The sequence below is a fragment of the Peromyscus leucopus genome, chromosome 1 (assembly GCF_004664715.2).
Source record: "Peromyscus leucopus breed LL Stock chromosome 1, UCI_PerLeu_2.1, whole genome shotgun sequence".
In the NCBI taxonomy this organism is placed as follows: Eukaryota; Metazoa; Chordata; class Mammalia; order Rodentia; family Cricetidae; genus Peromyscus; species Peromyscus leucopus.
In genome coordinates this window covers 98,151,013-98,171,627 of record NC_051063.1, presented here as the reverse complement: position 1 = coordinate 98,171,627, position 20,615 = coordinate 98,151,013, and the positions used below count along the sequence as shown (strand labels likewise).

The 20,615-nt window shown below is 40.5% G+C and overlaps 1 protein-coding gene across 1 annotated transcript in view; it reads left to right on the top strand.

Annotated features, from left to right (window-relative positions):
* Nlrp14 (NLR family pyrin domain containing 14) overlaps positions 1-15,975 on the top strand; it is a 49,611-nt gene extending 33,636 nt beyond the window's left edge. Inside the window, exons 6-11 of the mRNA XM_028894362.1 lie at positions 313-483; positions 1,693-1,863; positions 3,503-3,673; positions 10,634-10,804; positions 14,966-15,136; positions 15,656-15,975. Coding sequence (XP_028750195.1) covers positions 313-483; positions 1,693-1,863; positions 3,503-3,673; positions 10,634-10,804; positions 14,966-15,136; positions 15,656-15,788 — 988 coding nt within the window. The 3' untranslated portion in view covers positions 15,789-15,975. The remainder of the gene's footprint in view (positions 1-312; positions 484-1,692; positions 1,864-3,502; positions 3,674-10,633; positions 10,805-14,965; positions 15,137-15,655) is intronic.
* Positions 15,976-20,615: the final 4,640 nt, after the last annotated feature.

Here is a 20,615-nt window from a genome sequence, read left to right as displayed (position 1 = left end):
TCAGTGCACAGCACCACCACAGCAGTCACCCTCCGCCTTCTAAGTTGTAGGTAGAGGAAATTCCTCTACTCTTGATGAAAAGAAAAATACCATTTAGTGGATTTAAAGCAGTTTCTTTTATATTTTTAAGGCCTTGGGGGATGGGAAAGATGTTTCCTCTCCAGTCTCACTTAATTTTTTTTTTCTATGTAGGGAAGCTGAATGCTCAGCCAAGATCTCCAAAAGTGGGAGACTGCCACCCTCTAGCTGAGTGAACAGAGGTTGTAATTCTCCAAAATGTGTCATTTCCCTTTTTTCTGTATTGCTTTCCAGGTTGGAATCCTGTGACCTGAATGTATACCGTTGTCTAAAACTAGCAGAGGCTCTCAAGAGCAACAAGAGCCTGGTATTTCTGAATCTGTCCACCAACAATCTGTCAAATGACGGAGTGAAGTCACTGTGTCAGACTTTAGAAAACCCCAACTGTCACCTAGAGAGACTGTCGTGAGTTGGTTTGCTTATAACCTATGAACTGGATAGGAATATGTGGCTTAACGTTAGCTGGCATGTTTATCATTCCTGAATGATCTTCAGAGTTCTTCCTGTACTCTTTTCTCTTTTCTTTTGATCCTGGGATTAAACCCAGAATCTTGAACATGGTAAGCATGCAATACTAAGTTAGATGAGCAGATGTTCCCGTCTTCCATGTTTGTCTCTCTGTCTCTCTCTGTGTCTCTCTCTGTGTCTCTCTCTGTGTCTCTCTCTGTGTCTCTCTCTCTGTGTCTCTCTCTCTGTGTCTCTCTGTGTCTCTCTCTCTGTGTCTCTCTCTCTGTGTCTCTCTCTCTGTGTCTCTCTCTCTGTGTCTCTCTCTCTGTGTCTCTCTCTCTGTGTCTCTCTCTGTGTCTCTCTCTCTGTGTCTCTCTCTCTGTGTCTCTCTGTGTCTCTCTCTCTGTGTCTCTCTGTCTCTCTCTGTGTCTCTCTGTCTCTCTCTCTGTTCCTCTCTCTGTTTCTCTCTTTGTCTCTCTCTCTGTCTTTCTGTGTGTGTGTGTGTGTGTGTGTGTGTGTGTGTGTGTGTGCCTGTATGTATGTGTTACATGGGGAGGCATTTTCAATACTTGTGTTTGCATAGGTACTATATATAAATTTGTGTGTGTGTGTGTGTGTGTGTGTGTGTGTATAGGTCAACTCGGATGATACCCAAGAGGTCAGTCAGCCTTGGGTATTGTTCCTTGAAAGTCATCTACCTTATTTTTTGAGACAATCTTTCATTAGCCTGGAACTTACCAAATAGGATAGTCTTGCTGGCCAGCACAGGCCCCAGGGATCTGCCCATCTCCACCCTCCCCGAACTGGGTTTATAACTACATGCTAACATACTCGGCTGTTAACATGGTGCTGATGATCAGGGATCCTCATGCTTGTTTGGCAGAAACTTCCCAACTGAGCTATTTCTCTAGCCCCACCTTTTCATGTTTAACTTGGATTTTTAAATTATTTTCCTTTTTACTTTATGTTCATACTCTTCTAGATTTCTCCAGTTTTGTTTCATTCTGTCCTGTACCTAGATACAATGGAATTCACAATTTAAATGTCTGTTGAGGATAATTCTACAGGAAAAGTGAACAGTATAAGTATCAGGTAATTTCCTCCCGAAGTAAGGCAAAATGTTTGGAAACTGATGAATCTATCTTTTCTCATCTGTTTTCCCTTCAGCTTAGCAAGCTGTGGCATCACAAAAGCTGTGTGTGAGGCTCTTTCCTTGGCTATCACCAAAAGCAAGAGACTGACACACTTATGTTTGGCAGACAACATCTTGGAAGATGAAGGGATAGAGCTTCTCAGTGATGCCTTGAGATATCCACAGTGTACTCTCCAGAGCCTTGTGTGAGTGTTTGCTGCCACCTTCCCAATACAACATAGTTTATAATGAATGCATATACATATGTGTTTGCATATGCATATGCATATATACACTATTAAAATAAAATCTTTAAGAACACAACTTTTAAATGACTTTGAGCATGTTTGCGGATATGTAGGGCTTTTCATATTCTAGGAATTGCTTCTTCAAAGGCTCCAGTTTCTTCTAGGTATTTTCTATTAAAAATGTCATACTTGATTATTATCACGTATGATTACTTTTACATACTACAGATAATTTTCCTAGCTTGTTTCTTTACTTCTAACTTCCATTATGATACTTTACAAATTATTAAATTTTGAAATAGTTTTTAAGAGATGGTCTAGTGTTGCTTGGGCTAGTGTTGAACTTGCTATGTAATCTAGGTTAGTCCTGAATTTGGCAATTGTCCTGTTTCAGCCTCCCAAGTGCTGGGGTTATAGGCATGTACTACCTTAACCCAGCCCAGATGTTTAATTTTTTTTGCAAGTCATTCTGCCTCATGAATCCTGACATTTTTATCATAACTAGAAATACCTTTTTGAAATGTAATTTTGTCATCCCATATTTTTTTTACTTTTTAGCATTTACATGTTAAATTATTCCAAATTTATTCTGAATTTAATATTTACATTTTAAGTTTTTCTAAATTAATTTTGTTGCAATGGTTATACTTAATTTATCCCCATATATAAGGCATGTCATACCAAAATTATTAATGGTACAACATGTCTTTTGATTAAAAATGCCACTAGTAGTGGCTATGGAGCCTCCATGGGACTGGACTAGGCCCTCTGGATATGGAAGATGGTTGTTTGGCTTGAACTGTTTGGGGGGCACCCAGGCAGGGGGATCAGGATCCATCCCTGGTGCATGGGCAGACTTGTGGGAATCCGGTGCCTGTGTTATGGTGCCTTGAACAGCCTTGGTGCAGTGGGAATGGGCTTGGACCTGCCTAGGCTCGGTGTGCTGGGCTCTGCTGACTCCCCTTGGGAGACCTTGATTTGGGGGATGTGGGGATGTGGGATGGCTTGGGAGAGAGGGCTGGGGGGTGGGAGGAAGGAGGAGATGGGATCTGTGGGTAGTATGTAGAGTGAGTAGAAAATTTCTTAATAAAGAAAAATGAAAAACAATTTAAATGCCACTAGTAAATACAAAGAAAGAATACTTAGCTTATTCCTATTGCACTCCTCATAACTGCCTCTCTAATCCATGTAACTACTTCTGCAAGAGTTCTGTGTGCTTTTTTAGGAAAATAGATCACCATTTGATTAATACTATGAAAGCTGAGCCAATTGTGGTGATTCATACCTGTAATCTTAGAACTAGGGAGACTGAGCAGGAGAATTACTGAGTTTCAAACCCAGGCTGCACTACAATGAGTAGGCCAGCTCTGCTGCAGAGTTGAGACCCTGTTTCTGAAAACTGGAAACAGAGACAATCATTGGGATTGGCTCTGAAGAACATAAACCCAGTTTGTAACAGTTTGATGCAGACATGAGTGCCTCATGTGGGACAGGCTGGCAAAAAGAGGTCGGATCTGAGGAGTATTGAGCAGATATGGGACCTTTTCTGGGTGGTCGATACTGACTTCATCTTTCCTCATACTGTGCTTCCCTGTAGGTTGAGGTGTTGCTGTGTGACTTCAGTTGGTAGTAAGTTTCTCTCCGATGCTCTTCTGAACAACAGGAGTTTGATACATCTGGACCTGGGATCAAACAAGCTTCAGGACAGTGGGATCAAGCTTTTGTGTCACATCCTTCAGCAGCCAACCTGCACTATTCAGGAGTTGGAGTAGGTTTTCTGTGACTCTATTGTTGTGTGCTTTTAACTAGGAGCTGTCTTGGAGGGCAGGAAAAAGATGAAAGGAAGAACTGAGTGAGATATGAATATCAGAGAAAGAGGATAGACCTGACTTTTCTCTCATTCTGTTGGAGATGAGCTAAAGAAGCCTGTTTGATTGAAACCAAAAGTGAAACCCACAGTTACTATGGCCCCCATGATCTGCTTCCCTTGGGTAAAGGGTCCATTGGCATCAGACTGAATAGGAGCCATTTTAGTTTTGATTGTGCCCTAGTAGATCTGTTTATCAGCTATATCTACAAAGCTAAAATTTTTCTACTAGTTTCCTTTCAAGTTTGTTTTCAAAAGGTATTTAATTTTTTAAATTATCATTTTATGGTTTTATATGTATGGATGTTTTGCCTGCATAAATATGTGTGTACTATATGCATGCCTGGTATCCACAAAAGCCAGAAGGTTCTAGATTCCCTAGGACTGGAGTCAAAGACAGTTGTGAGTCTCCATTCAGATGCTGGTAATTGAACCAGGTCCTTTAGAAGAGCAGCCTGTGCTTTTAACAACTGAACCATCTTTCCATCCCTCAGGTTATATTTAAAGTAATTTTCCTGTTAGGTCAGTATCCAAAGAAAATAGAAGGGGATATTTTTAAATTTTTTCTTGAGATTATAATTTATATATTCTTTTTAATCCTACAATTAACTTTTTAAGTTAAAATTTTAGATTCCCATACAAAGTAATGGGGTTGCCTTGATACGTATGTGCCATTCTATTCTGTTTTCATTTGTTTCCTTGCCCCCATTGACCTCCCAAATGCCCTATCCTTCTCCAGTTAGTTTCCTTGCCTCCCCTGGTTAGTCTCTGCCTTCTGATTCCTTTCTGACCTCTCCTAAAATCTCTACCTCCCTTCTCATGATGCCCTTTCCTGTTAACTAAAATAAAAAACTGCCTGAAAAGTTTTGAGCCAGGCTATCTTAAAAGTCACCATCTTTTCCTTCTGTTTCTTGAGCACTGGATACAGGGAGATAACCACTTCATTGCCCTAAAGTCCAGTTTTACACATAGCCATTTTCATTCCTAAGTTCTCTTTGTGAGCAAGTATACAAGCACTTGCATGGCGTGTGTGTGTGTGTGTGTGTGTGTGTGTGTGTGTGTGTGTGTGTGTGTGTTTTATGACTGAGATTTCCTTTTTTCTTGGTACTATTCCAGAAATCCTTAACTACTTTAAATCATTCCACAAATTACTTTAATGACTTGGGATATTTAATACTTCATCATGTAAATATTAAGTGCAAAGTAAAATAGGACTGAGGTGTCAGCAATCTCAGCCTACTTCCCTATGAGATCTTTTCATGATTAAGTTCTTAGACATTTAAATCCAGCATTTATTTTCATTTTATGTGTATGGATGTTTTGCCTGCATGTATGTTTGTGTTCCACATGTATGCCCAGCATCCATGAACAATAAGAGAGGATGTTTGAGCCCTAGAACTGGAGTTAGACAACTGTGAGCATCCATGTGGGTGCCAGAAAATGAACCCAGGTCCTCTGGAAGAGCAAACAGTGCTCTTAATCACGGAGCCATCTTTTAGCCCCATAAACCCAGCATTTCTTAAACTATTAGCTTAAGCTTCTTGACATACCCAGAAGAATTGTCCTAACTGAACTGAATAATGAAAACTGTTATAGTGTGAAATTGGAAGGTTCCCACAAAAGAGTATTTTATTTAACATTTTTCCATTTGTTTTACATACTGGCCTTAGTCTGCCCCTCCTCCTTTCTCTCCCCTCTCCCCATCTACTACTCCCCCATCTCCATTCAGAAAGGGGCAGACCTCCCATGGGCATATCAAGTTGAGGTAGGACCTAGCTCCTCTCCCTGCATGAAGGCTGGGCAAGCATGGGGAACAGGTTCCCAAAAACCAGCTAAATGCCAGCAACTGGTCCTGATCTCACTGCTAGGAGCCTTACAAACAGACCAAGCTACACAACTGTCACACATATGCCCAGATCAGTCCCATGCAGGCTCCTTAACTGTTGCTCCAGAGTCCATGAGCTCCTACAAGCTCAAGTCAGCTGTCTCTGTGTGTTCTCCCCATCATGATCCCCCTGGCTCAGACAATCTCTCCTTTTTGTCAGCAAGACTCTCAGAACTCAGCCCAGTGCTTGCCTGTGGATTTCTACATCTGCTTCCATCAGTTACTCGATAAGAGTATCTGATGACAATTAGGGTAGTCACCAATCTGATTACAGTAGATGGCCAGTTCAGACACCCTCTCCACTATTGCTAGGTGTCTTAGCCGGGTTTATCCTTGTGAATTTCTGGGGGTTTCTCTGGCACCAGGGTTCTCCCTAATCCCAAAATGCCCTCATCAAGATGTCTTTTTCATTATTCTCCCCTTCTGTTCCACACCCCCGACCCACTTCCCACACCCAGCTGGCCCAAACTGCTCCCTCAGGTTCCCATCCTTCCATGCCCCTGCTCTTGCCCCTATTTTCCCCAGGAGATCTCTTCTATTTCTCTTTCCTACCCAGGGAAATCCATGCCTCCCTCTTTGGGCCCTACTTGTTGTCTAGCCTCTCTGGTGCTGTGGATTGTAGGTTGGTTATCCTATACCTTACTCCTAATATCCATCTATGAGTGAGTACATACCATGTTTGTGTCTTTCTGGGTCTGGGTTACCTCACTCAGAATGATGTTTTCTATTTCCATCCATTTGCCTGCAAATTTTATGAGGTCATAGTTTTTGTTTTGTTTGTTTTGTTGTTGTGTTACAGCTGAGTAATACTCCATTGTGAAAATGTACTGTATTTTCCTTATCCATCCTTAAGTTTAGGGGCATTTAGGTTGTTTCCAGCTTCTGGCTTTTACAAATAATGCTGCTGTGAACATAGTTCAGCAACAGTTCTTGTGGTATGATTAAGCATCCTTTGTGTATATGCCCAAGAGTGATATTGCTGGATCTTGAGGTAGACTGATTCCCAGTTTTCTGAGAAACCACCATACTGATTTCCAAAGTGGCTGTACAAGTTTTCACTCCCACCAGCAATGGAAGAGTATTCCTCACATCCTCTCCAACATAAGCTGTCATCAGTGTTTTTGATCCTAGCCATTCTGACAGGTATAAGATGGTATCTCAGAGTCGTTCTGATGTGCATTTCCATGATGACTAAGGATTCTTCTATTGAGAATTCTGTTTAAATCTGTACCCCACTTTTTTAAAAATTGGATTATTTTACATTTTGATGTCTAGTTTCTTGAGTTCTTTATATATTTGGAGATCAGACCTCTGTCAGATATGGGGTTGGTGAAGATCTTTTCCTATTCTATAGGCTGCCATTTTGTCTTACTGACAGTGTCCTTTACCTTAGAGAGGGTTTTCAGTTTCAGGAGGTCCCATTTATTGTTGTTCTCAGTGTCTGTGCTACTGGTGTCAGGAAGTAGTTTTCTGTACCAATGCATTCAAGGACACTTCCCACTTTCTCTTCTATCAGGTTCAATGAAACTGGATTTATGTTGAGGTCTTTGTTCCACTTAAACTTGAGTTTTGTGCAGGGCGATAGGTATGAATCTATTTGAATTCTTCTCCATGTTGACATCCAGTTATGCCAGCACCTTTGTTGAAGATGCTTTATTTTTTTCATTACACAGTTTGGGGTTGTCAAAAATTAGGTGTTCATAGGTGTATAGATTTATGTCAGGGTCTTTGATTCAATTCCATTGATTCACGTGTCTGTTTTTAATGTCAATACCAAGCTGTTTTTATTACTGTGGCTCTATAGTAGCGCTATATAAGTCAGGGATGGTGATACCACAGGAAGTTCCTTTATTGTACAGGACTGTTTTAGCTATCCTGGGTTTTTTGTTTTTCCATATGAAGTTGAGTATTGCTCTTTCCAGGTCTGTGAAGAATTGTGTTGGGATTTCTATGGAGATTGCATTGAATCTGTAGATAGCTTTTGGTAAGACTGCCATTTTTACTATGTTAATCCTACCTATCCAAGAGCATGGGAGATCATTCCATTTTCTGATATCTTCAATTTCTTTCTTCAAAGACTTAAAGTTCTTGTCATGCAGGTCTTTCACTTGTTTGGTTAGTTACCGCAAGATATTTTGTATTTGTGGCTATTGTAAAGGGTGATGTTTCTCTGATTTCTTTCTCAACCCATTTATCATTTGTATATAGGAGGGATAGTGACTTTTTTGAGTTAATTTTGTATCCTACCACATTACTGAAGGTGTTTATCAGCTGTAGGAGTTCCCTGATAGAATTTTTGGGATCACTTATGTATACTATCATATCATCTGCAAATAGTGAAGGTTTGACTTCTTCCTTTCCAATTTGTATCCCTTGATCTCCTTTTGTTTTATTGTTCTAGCTAGAACTCAAGTATTATACTGAATAGATATGGAGAAAGTGGACAGCCTTGTCTTGTTCGTGATTTTAGTGGAATCACCAAGTTTCTCTGCATTTAATTTGATATTGGATATCAGCTTGTTGTATATTGCTTTTATTATGTATAGGTATGTTTGTTATATTCCTGATCTCTCCAAGACCTTTATCATAAAGGGATGTAGGATTTTGTCAAAGGCTTTTCCAGCATCTAATGAGATGATCATGTGGTTTTTTTTTCTTTTGGTTTGTTTATATAGTGGGTTACATTGATTTCTATATGTTGAACCATCCCTGCATCTCTGGGATGAAGCCTACCTGAACATGGTAGATGATTTTTTTGTGTGTCCTTGGATTCAGTTTGCCAGTATTTTGAGTATTTTTGAATCAACGTTCATGATGGAGATTGGTCTATAATTCTCTTTCTTTGTTGCATCCTTGTGTGGTTTGGGTATCAGGGTAACTGTGACCCCATAAAAAGTATTTGGCAATGTTCCTTCTGTTTCTATTGTATGAAACAATTTGGGGAGTGTAGCAGGAATCTTAAAAGTTCTTATTAATAAAATCAAACCCGAAGCCAGTTATTGGGGTCAATGCTGGTAGATCAGAGAGACAGAACAAGCCACAGCTATCTCACCTCGCCGGATCCTCAGCTGGTCTTGTCTCCTCAGACTGGAGGCCTCTGAGTCCTCATCCCAATGGCTCTCAGCTGAACTGCTGCTCAAAAGCCTGAATGCTTAACCAGCCAAAATCTAACCAGCCAAATGCTTAACCAGGCCAAAATCTTCTAGTTTCTGGTCCTCACGCCTTATATATCTTTTTGCTTTCTACCACCACTCCCTGGGATTAAAGGCTGGCTTTCTGGGATTAAAGGTGTGTGTCACCATGCTTGGCTATTTACAATGTGACCTTGAACTCACAGAGATCCAGAGGGATTTCTATCTCTGGAATGCTAGGATTAAAGGTGTGAGTGCCACCATTTTCTAGCCTTTGTATCTAGTGGCTGTCTGTTCTCTGACCCCAGATAAATTTATTAGAGTACACAATATTTTGGGGAACACAATACCACCACAGGGGAGTATTGGTATTACCTATTCTTTGAAATTCTGGTAGAATTCTGCACTGAAACCATCTGGCCCTGGGGAGGGTTTGGGGGGGACTTTTAATGTCTGCTTCTATTTCTGTAGGGGCAATAGGTCTATTTCAATTGTTTTTCTGGTCTTGATTTAATTTTGGTATGTGGTACCTATCAAAAAATTGTCGATTTCTTTTAGATTTTCCAATTTTGTGGAGTATATGGTTTTGAAGTTTGACCTAATGACTCTCTGGATTTCCTCAGTGGCTATTATGTCTACCTTTTCATTTCTAATTCTAATTTGGATATTCTTTCCCTGCCTTTTAGTTAGTTTGGATAAGGGTTTATCTATCTTGTTGACTTTTCTCAAAGAACTCTGTTTCGTTGATTCTTTGTATTGTTTTCTTTGTTTTTATTTTGTGGATGTCAGTCCTGAGTTTATTTCTTGCTATCTACTCTCCCTGAGTTTACTTTTTGTTCTAGAGTTTTCAGGAGTGCTGTTAATTTGAGATTTCTCCAAATTCTTTATGTAGGCATTTAGTGCTATGAACTTTCCCCTTAGCACTGCCTCCATGGTGTTCTGTAAGTTTGGGTATGTTGAGCATTTATTTTCATTGAAATCTAAGATGTCTTTATTTCTTCCTTGACCTAGTGGTTATTCAGTTGACCATTGTTCAGTTTCCATGAGTTTATAGGCTTTCTGGAGTAGGTGTTATTGTTGAACTAACTTTAACCCATGGTGATCCTATAAAACAGAGTTTTTCCAATATTTTTGTGTCTGTTGAGATTTGCTTTGTGTCTGAATATGTGGGGGGAGGGAAGGGGGAGGGAGAGGAGGGAGGAAGAGGGAGGAGGGAGAGAGAAGCAGCAGTAATAGTAGATTGAACCTAGGGCCTTTACAATTGACCTATTATACCCCAAGACCTCCAAACTTATTTCAGAAACATAAACTGAAGTCCTACAGACGTAAAGACTTCTTGAGAAAGTTTATAAATGTTTTAAAAATTATTAATGCCTGGAGAGATGTCTCAAAGGTTAAGAACACTGGCCACTCTGATAGAGGACCAAAGTTTAAACCCAGCACTCCCACTGGAGTTCACAACTGTCCATACTCCAGTACTGGGAGGATCCAGCAGTTTTCTGGATTCCCTGAATACAGGGAGTGCATATTGTACACATGCATGTAGGCAAAACACCCATACATATAAAAATCTTTTAAAATTGGGGGAAATTTTTAAAAATGGAGAAAAATTAACATACTATTGACTTTGGAAGCATTGTTTATGGGAGACAACTGTTCACACACTGGTTTCTTCTGCTCATTAAGAAATTCCTTCTGTTTCTACTGGTAATTCAGCCATCTCAGGTGTGTCCTGGGTTGTATTAATACATGGAAAAAAGGTTTAACTGCCTGGACAACTCTCCTAGAAGAACTTAATTCAGCTTTGCTGCTCAATAACTCTTTCCTCCTTTAATGTATTTGTAGGCTGATGGGCTGTATTCTCACCAGTGACGGTTGTCTGGATCTGGCTCCTGTTATTGTGAATAACCCAAACCTGTGGAGCCTAGACCTTGGGAACAACAACTTAGAGGATGCTGGCCTGCATATTTTGTGTGAAGCTTTAAAAGATCCAAACTGCCACATTCAGAGGCTAGGGTAAGTTCAGTTTTCCATGATAAAAATGAGGTCTTGTTGGTGAAGATAAAGGTGATTTTGTGAGGGAGTGAAAAGTAAATGGTGCTAGAATGTAAGTTACTCTGAGAAATAAGGATCTGAATTTCAAATATATGGGCCTGTATTTTGTATGTACTTTGCTATAGATCTTCACTTCACCCTTTTGTTTTTCTCAGTACTTCAGATAGGTAAATATTAAGTAGTATCTGATTTGGGTCTTCCATTGTTCAGATATCCCAATTGTCCTTGAATTACTTTTTCATATTAAACTGAAGACTTTTTTCTGTAGAAGGCAAAGTTCTTAAGGAGCTCGTAATATCTCATCCTTTCTATATGCTTGTGTTCTTTCAATTCCAGATTGTTCAATATCTTAGTTGACATTGAGATTTGCTTTACCTCTTTGATCTGAGTCAAAGATTATGCTTTATGGGCAGGAAACAGAAATGCCAAATACTTAAATCTGAAACACAAATTTGAAGCATTGGGGTCTTTAATTGAATTTTAAAAAATCAAGTTGGTGGGCTAGTGAACTGGCTCAGTGTGTAAGACACCTGCTGCCAAGGACCTGAGTTCAATTGTTAGAACCCACAGAACCCAAGCTGTAGGAAAGAAACAATTCTTAAAAGTTTTCCTCTGACCACCATACATGGTCTGAGCACTGTAGCATGCACACACCTCCACCTATGCACACATACACAATACATGTTTAAAATGACTAGCAGTAGGAGCCAATCTAGTGTTTTTCTATACATACTCTTTTTTCAAGCAGGATTTTAATGATTTTTTTCTCTCATCCCTGCTTGTCAGGGACAGCTTGTCCATAAGTCAGGCTTTCACTCAGTAGTGCACTGTGATGAATACAACTTTGCAGTGAGCTCTGGTACCTGCTAAAATGAGTCTTCCTGTCTTTCTCTTCAAGATAATTTTGGCTTTCATTCTCTCTCGGTACTTTCCAAATTTTTATATTAGAACCAAATCCTTATATTTTTGGAGCTAAAATCAACTTGGCTAAGATTTATTTAAAATACATATTTCAACATCTCTGCTTATAAAAGATTAGGTTATAATTTCTTAAGCAGTTCTCATTAAATTTTGTTTAGATTACACTAATTTCATAAAATTAGCTAAAAATATTTACCCCTTTTGTTTCTTAAGAAATTTTCTAAGACTACAATTGTTTGAATTTAATAAAATTTCTGGCAAAACTAATTTTATGTTTAGATTATTTTGGTTCTAGACCTAAATTTAAAAATTTATGTTTGGATTTTCAGTAGTGAGTTCTTTTTGATATATTTTATCCATTTTACCTAAATTGTGTAACTTATTGGCAAATTTTTGATATTTTATCTGCTAAAATTCTAAATCTATACTGATTTTTTTCTCTAATACTGGCAATTTGATCTTTTGTATTTTGTTTCATTCTTTTTCAAAGAATGTAACATTGATGATACTTCTTTCATCTTTAGATCTATAACACCTTCCCATAGGTTTATTTTACCATTACTTTTCAAAATTCTTGAATGGGGTACTGATCATACATTTTGCTTTTCTTTCCTATCACAGATATATAAGGCTACAGGTTTCCCTCAAATTACTGCATTAGCTTTTTCCTGCACAATTATTTTATACACAGTGTGGGATTTTTGCTTTGAGACAGGATCTCACTATGTAGTCTTGGCTGGCCTGAAATTTACTATAACCCACCTGCCATTGCCATTCCTAGTGTTGTGGTTATAGGAGTGTACCTAGGAACCTAATTGTAAAGTGACTGTAAGAGAATGAATTACTGATAGCTCTGTCTCAGTGTTTTCTGTCTTAAGGTGTACTTGCTGTGATTCCTGTACCTTGTGTTATAATCAGTCTGTCTTTTTTCCACATTGCATTTTGCTTTTAATGTAATCATACTAGTGTGATTTCCATGTGGGCAGCAACTTTGAAACAGTTTTATATGCTCAGCACTTAATATAACCATGAAATTATTCTATGACCAGGTAAACAGGAGGTGAAAGTGAAATTCAAATAAGTTGATTGGGAGACTGTCATGTGCAGAAGGTTGTGTTTCAGTTATTTTGTCAATTCCTTCATTATTATTGGCTTGAGTAAGGGTTCTTGATTAGATGGTTGGTTGATCTAATTATCTCTCTTCTGATCTGGAGGCAGGGGAGTGAGTTTGAAATGTATGGTAAAAAAAATTAAGGGCCAGGCTGTGGTGGTGCACACCTTTAATCCCAGCACTCGGGAGGCAGAGGTAAACATATCTGAGTTCAAGGCCAGCTTGGTGTACAAAGCAAGTTCCAAGACAGGCTCCAAAGTTACACAGAGAAACCCTGTCTAGAAAAACCAAAACCAAAACCAAAAAAACAAAAAAATATTATGGCTATCCTTACAAAAGGTGTAATTTCTTTGTGTGTGTGTGTGTGTGTGTGTGTGTGTGTGTGTGTGTGTGTGTGTGTGTTACAAGTGCTTGGAGACCAATGGAAGACATCAACCTCTACCTTATTTCCTAGAGACAGTCTCTCACTGAAGCTGGAGCTAGGCTAGCAGCTAGTGAACAGCCCCAGAAATCTTCCTGTCTCTATGCTTTATAGTCCTGGAGTTACATGCTTGGCTTTTTTTATGTGAGTTCTGGAGATTAGAAATAGGATCCCCATGCTTGCATAGCAAGAATTATTATCCACCATCCTGGTTGGTGGTGTTTTCATTTGTGTATTTTATTAACTTGGCACAAGCTAGAATTATCTGTAAAGAGGAACCTCTACTGAGAAAATGGTCTCCATCAGATAGGCCTATAGGCAAGTTTGTTGGGCATTTTCATACACACACACACACACACACACACACACACACACACACACACATATATATACACATTTATTTATACATATAAATTACTTTTATGTGCATTTGTGTTTTGCCTGCATGTGTGCATGTTGTGAGGATGTTGGATCTCTTAGAATTGGAGTTATAGACAGTTGTAGCATATGGGTGCTGGGAATTGAACCCTGGGTCCTCTGGAAGAGCAGCCAGTGCTCTTAACCACTGAATCTTATATTTTTTTTTTATTAATGATTGATATTGGAGGGCTCAACCTATTGTGGGTGGTACCATCCCTGGACATGTGACCCTGGCTTGTACAGAAAAGCAAGCAAGCTATGGAGAGAAAGCTGGTAGGCAGCATTCTTCCATAGCTTCTGCTTTGTTCAATTCCTGCCCCATTTCTGGCCTTGAGTTCCTGCCCTGACTTCCTTCAGTGTGATGTGGAAATTTATGATGAAAAATCCCTTTCCTCTTTAAATTGTTTTTGTTCATGGTGTTTTATCACAGCAATAGGAACCCTGATTAAGATACCTATCTCTGGGGCTGCAGAGATGGCTCAGGGGTTAAGAGCATGGCCTGCTTGCTCTTCCAGAGATCCTCAGTTCAATACCCAGCCACCACATGATGGCTCACAAGCATCTGTAATGAGAACTGGTGCCCCCTTCTGGCATGCAGGTATTCCTGCGTGCAGAACACTGTATATATGATAAAAAATAAAATAAAAAGACACCTAACCCTGGATGCGTGTTCACATAAGTGACACTATGCTTGAAGCTTTATTATTTCTTGTGTTTTAAGCACTCAGTACTAAGTTTCAAAAATCTATTTCTGTTGATATATTTTAGTTTATCCTGAGATCAAGATTTTAACTTCTTGGGGCTGGTGAGATGGTTCAGTAAGTAAAGGGGCTTACCACATTGTGCAACCAGAGTTTCATCCCTGTAACCCCTCAAGGCTTCAGAGGTAGAGAATATATTCCATAAAGGTGTCCTCTGACCTCACATAAACCATGGCACATGTGACACACACACACACACACACACACACACACACACACACACAAAAATTGAATTCAGCTGTTTTATAGTATTATGCTTGCATAAGTCCATGGACTTGTAGTTATCAATTATAATTCATGTCAGAAAAGGTATGTTTAACCCATAACTCTCTAATTATGTAAGTTCCTATAGTCCTTGAATTTACTCTAGCTATATTCATGTGTCTATTTAATTTCTAAAATTATCTTTCAAAGCTTACAGATCTCTTAAGTGCTTGATCTATGTCATGGAATAAACTCATTTTAATTTTTGTCTCTCCACCCTATAGACTGGAAAACTGTGGATTAACCCCCGTTTGCTGTCAGGATCTCTTAAGTCTTTTTTCTGACAACCAAAGTTTGATACAAATGAACTTAATGAAGAATGCTCTCAATTATGACACAATTAAGAATTTATGTACAGTCTTGAGGTCTCCAACATGCAAAATAAAATTTCTAGCGTAAGTTTTCAGTTGCTCCTCAGATGGCACATGTCCTGTGTTGATGGATTTAGGTACCCATTCTTTTATTGATGTCCTCAGAATCAACCTGCTACATTGGGTAGATTGGTCTGGGACCAGACTACCTTAGTTTGAATTCTGGCCCCACCTCTGTTCAACTTGGGATATTCTCTAATATCCCTGCATACAAGTCTCACTTGTAAAATGGATAAATTGAAAAATATTTGTTCACAGGGTTATTATGAGGCTCTGTTAGACTTGGAGCTGACACAGTGCCCAGTACAATAAACAGGAATGTGTTGCCTATTCTCACTAGAAAAAGGCTCCCAGGGGCCCTTGTTAATTGTAATTTTCTCTATATGCCACTTCACTTTGCTGCATCTCCTTCAACATCTCTCTCATTCCTACTCCCCACCAATGTTAAATTCCCTACTTTAGCAAAGAAACCATTCTGTTTTGTTTTTCTTTCCTCTCTTGAAGTTCCAGAAGGTAGAAAAGATGTTCTTTTATTTTTCTCAGGTTGGACAACAAGGAAATTCATGGACAGAAAATCAAGAAATTTGTGTACGATGTAAGAACTAACAACCCACAATTGGTGATTAAGCCACACTATTACAACACAGAAAGTGAGTGCTGGTGGAAGTATTTCTGAAGAACCTGATGTGCCTTTAAAAATTAAAAAACATCTTCAATGGCATGGTCTTTAACATATATGAAATACTTGCCTATATCCAGAGATACTGAATTGCATTTCCAGTAGGGATAGGTTACACACGTCTCTGTAAAATGTTTGTTGTATTTCACACAGGTGTTGAGAAAATAAAGCAAAACCCACAAAATGCTGTGTCAAATGTTTTTATTGGCTATGGAGCTTAAAAACTTTGGAAGAAGTAGAGAAATGAACTTGATGATGGGACTTGTCTTATTTAGGACTACTATTGCTGCAATGGAACACCATGACCAAAAGCAACTTGGAGGGAAAGGGTTTATAATGGCTCACCATCAAAAGTAGTAAGGGCATGAGCTCAACATAGAGCAGAAACCTGAAGTCAGGAGCTGATGTAGAGGCAATGGAAGGGTTCTCCCTACTGACTTGGCTCAACATGGCTTGCTCAACCTGCTTTCTTATAGAACCCAAGACTACCAGCCCAGGGATGGCCCTACCCACAATCCACTGGGCTTTCTCCCATCAATCACTAAGAAAAATGCCCAACAGGCTTGCCTACAGTCTCATCTTTTTTTTTTTTTTTTTTTTTTTTTTTTTTGGTTTTTCGAGACAGGGTTTCTCTGCGTAGTTTTGCACCTTTCCTGGAGCTCACTTGGTAGCCCAGGCTGGCCTCGAACTCACAGAGATCCGCCTGCCTCTGCCTCCCAAGTGCTGGGATTAAAGGCGTGCGCCACCACCGCCCAGCCTACAGTCTCATCTTATGGATGCATTTTCTCAGCTGAGGTTTCCTCTTCTCAAATGGTAGGGGTGGAGAGAGGAGGACTTGACAAACTCTGCAGCACAGCACTAGAGAAGATTCATGAGCCTCAATTTCCCTTCACATTCCCACAACCCTGGCTTAGTTCATAGCTGTGCTCTAGCTTGTCCTATTAGAATGGCATCCACATGTGTACTGAGTACTGCCAATGTCAGTCACTTGTGTCTATCTTTAAATGTAGATTTCTAGATTCAATAAAGAATATTGGGGTGAGGCTCCCTAGGAGTGAGGATTTAAATAACTTCTTAGTTGAGTCACTAGTTCCAGTAGATGTGGGAATGCAATTCTGCAATGAATATCCTGTAGCCTCCTGATTTTTTTTTTTTTTAAAAAAAGGCTAATTTAAAAAGGACATAAGGCTTTTGGGGTTAAAACTAAAAAGATTCATTTGATTGAAAGATTGTTAGGAGTTATTTAATAAAGCTGTAGAACCATCCCAGAACTGTGGCATGCAAAACAAACAAAAAACCCCAACCATTTAGTGATCTGGAGCCAGGTGTAGTGGTGCATGCCTTTAACCCTCAACATTTGGGAAGCAGAAGTAGGTGGATCTCTGGGTTCAAGTTCAACCTGGTCTGAGTTCCAAGCCACCAAGATTTATATGGTGAGTGGGGCCAGATGGTGGTGCATGCCTTTAATCCCAGCACCTGGGAGGCAGAGGCAGATGGATCGCTGTGAGCTCAAGGCCAGCCTGGTCTACAAAGTGAGTTCAGGACAGTCAGGACTATTATACAGAGAAAACCTGTCTCAAAAAAAGTTATGAGACCCTATCTTAATAACTCATGACATGGCAGACAAGAATTCAGGAAGGGCTCAGCCAAGCATTTTTTTCTGCATGGTATCACGTGTGGCTCCTTGGTATTGAGTGGAAAAGCTCTGAAGGCCACTTGGCAAGGATGGCTGGAAACTGGGTGGCCTGCAAGGCCTCTGTGTCTGCAAGTTAGAACAGTTTAAGCTCTGCCCTGGGAGCACTGTCAAAGCTGAGCCTGGAGGGGAGTAGGGAGTAACTACCCAGGAGGGCCTGTAGAGCAGAGCCTACCTGGAGGTGGCCAAGGGCAGGGCTGTGGAGGTGGCTCACAAGCCTTGAGCAAACCGCAGCCCTTGTGGGAGGGAAGCTCAGAGAGGGAGGGGCACGACCTGCTTCTGGTGAGAGGAGAGCCAGTCACTGGCAGGTTTGCTGCTGCCTTGAGTCTCTAGATTCAGAAGGAGCACTTGGAAAGAGTAGGGATGCCCCTGAGGAGCAGGTGGCCCCAGCTGGGTTGCCTTTGTCAGAGAGCAGGACCCTGGACAGCGCTTGCAGTTTTCCCCAGGAGTTTTAAATGGTAGCTTGCCACTTAAAACAGTCTAAAGCTATTTCCTAGAGGCAGGCAGACAACATTTGTGTGTTCATGGACAACACACAAATGTATTCAGACTAAGGGAAACATTAAAAGTTTTCATTAGTGCTCAGTAGTCAAATATATAAGCATAAAATGGAGTAGACAGAGGCTGGGGGTCCAGGGTTGAAAATTGTTTGACAGACTTTTCATTTCGCAAGGTAGAGTTCTCAAAAGTGCACACAATGTGGATGCACTTAACCTTACTGGACTTTATACCTAAAATGAGTAAGCCGGTAAATTGTGTGGTGGGCATTTTAGAACTTTAAAAAATAAGTTTAAACAGGAAGGGCTGCTCTCTTCCTTGTCAGTGAACTTGGGGCACAGAATGGGCCATACTGCTCATATGTCTAGATGGTTAGACCACAGCTCAGTCCCAGAATAAACTGGAAGCAGCAGATCCCAGGTCACAGGAGAAGGGCAGAGTTTTAACTGTCCTGGGGCTTTCAACCCAGGAATAACCTGGCAGGTTATTCCATGTGTTCTCCAATTTTTCCTGTCAGGATACAGCCTGCTACAGAGGTTCCCTCCCCCCAACTACTGTGTGTGTGTGTGTGTGTGTGTGTGTGTGTGTGTGTGTGTGTGTGTGTGTGTATGTGTATGTATGTTTAGGGAGGATAATTAATCTTTCTTGAGTAATGTTGAAGTATTACCTCTGTTCTTTGATACTGATTAAATTTCTTTCCTCATCTTGGGGCTTCTGTACCTTAGAGTTCCTTTTAGGATGCTGGGGCCAGTGTGGATGGTGAGAGAATCTGTACCCACTCCAGTTTACAGGTTCACATTTGATCCTATGGGTGGTCTCAGAAACAGATGACTTCATCCTTTCTGGTACAGTTAAATAAAGACGATATCATCTCTTGCTCCAAACCTCTCAGGCTGTTAGGATACTACAGGTTTTCTCCATCTTAGAACCTATAAAGGTAATGTTAGAATCTAGCCTCTGTTTTACAGCAGCTCTCCCCATCTCACAGATACCAACATGCACCCCACTGGTACACTGCACGGAAAGAGTTAGCATCAAAGAGTATTGATGCTAAGGTTATGTCACACTAGTTCCTCCTAGAAATCAAAGAACCTCATCCCATCCTGTGGGAGCCCATTTTCAGATTTCCTAGTGCTTACCCAGCAGGTCTGTATAGAAGGGGTGATTGGATCATGGGCCTTAGTGCAGGTGTCTGAGATGGTCTGTACTTGACTGTGCTGGGGGAAGGTCTTTTGCTCCACCCTTGGCATTCCTATAAATACCCTAGGGCACAGACAGTCAGGGCCAGTGGATAAGGATCCAGGCCCATCTGAGTCTGTCCTGTGTTTTCTCTCTGTTTCTCTCCCCTCTATTTCTAACTAAGTCTCTTATTCCTTATTCCTCAAGAGTCCCTGGGGTAAATAATTGTGGGGCTGGTCCCCCACACCATCCTTAAAAGGTATAAATAAGAAGAGGGTCCCTCCTCTGCCATCAAGGCCTGATTCTCTTCAGATACCCTACCACAGTGTCCATCTCTAGCACTGGGCCTGAACTCTCATCGGAGTATCTAGTACTATGTTGCCTGCTCTGTCTGTGTGTCCATGGCTTTAATAACTTTTAATAAAGTTCTTATTGTCCAGTCATCCATCTCAGTGTTCTCTCTCTCTCTCTCTCTCTCTCTCTCTCTCTCTCTCTCTCTCTCTCTCTCTCGAGCTGAGGACCGAACCCAGGGCCTTGCACTTGCTAGGAAAGTGCTCTACCACTGAGCTAAATCCCCAACCCCAGTGTTCTCTTAAGCCCCCAATCCAAAACATAATAGAACCCATTTATTCCTTCCTTTATCCCCATTTACTATCCATCCTTCTATTCACAGTTAAGGTCTCCCCCTTTTAGTAGTAGTCACCTGAGGTTCAACCACTGTGCAGAGACATGAGGATTTAGCTCAGTGGTAGAGTCTTTGTCTGGAATGCACCAGGCCCTGGGTTTGGTTCCCAGCAATCCTCCCTCCTCCAAAAAAGAAACCAACTACTGTTCAGGACTAGATTTCAGTGAAAAATATTAGACTAACAAACACTCAGCCTCAATCAATTCCTATTAAAGGTAGAGTGTGATGATATTGTGTCTCCCAATATATTGTGCACCTTAATAAACTTATCTGGGATCAGAGAACAGAACAGACACTAGATAGACATAGAGGCCAGAAAATAGTGGCACACACACCTTCAATCCTATCACTTGGAAGGCAGAGGTCCATCTGGATCTCTGAGTTCAAAGCCACACTGGAAACAGCCAGGCATGATGACACATGCCTTTAGTCCCAGGAAGTGATGGCAGAAAGCAGAAAGGTATATAAGGTGTGAAAACCAGGAACTAGAGCCTGGTTAAGCTTTTAGGCTTTTAGCAGCAGTTCAGTGGAGATTCATTCTGGATGAAGACTCAGAGACTCCCAGTCTGAGGAAACAGGATCAGCTGAGGAATTGGCAAGGTACTACAGTAAAGTAGGGTTACATACATAACAAGCAGCAACAGGCCATTTTTACCCACAGAAAATATAGCTGTGGGATGAAGAGATGGCTCAGTAGTTAAGAGAACATACTGTTCTTCTTGAGGAACCAAGTTTAATTTTCAGTACCCATATCAAGTGGCTCACAACC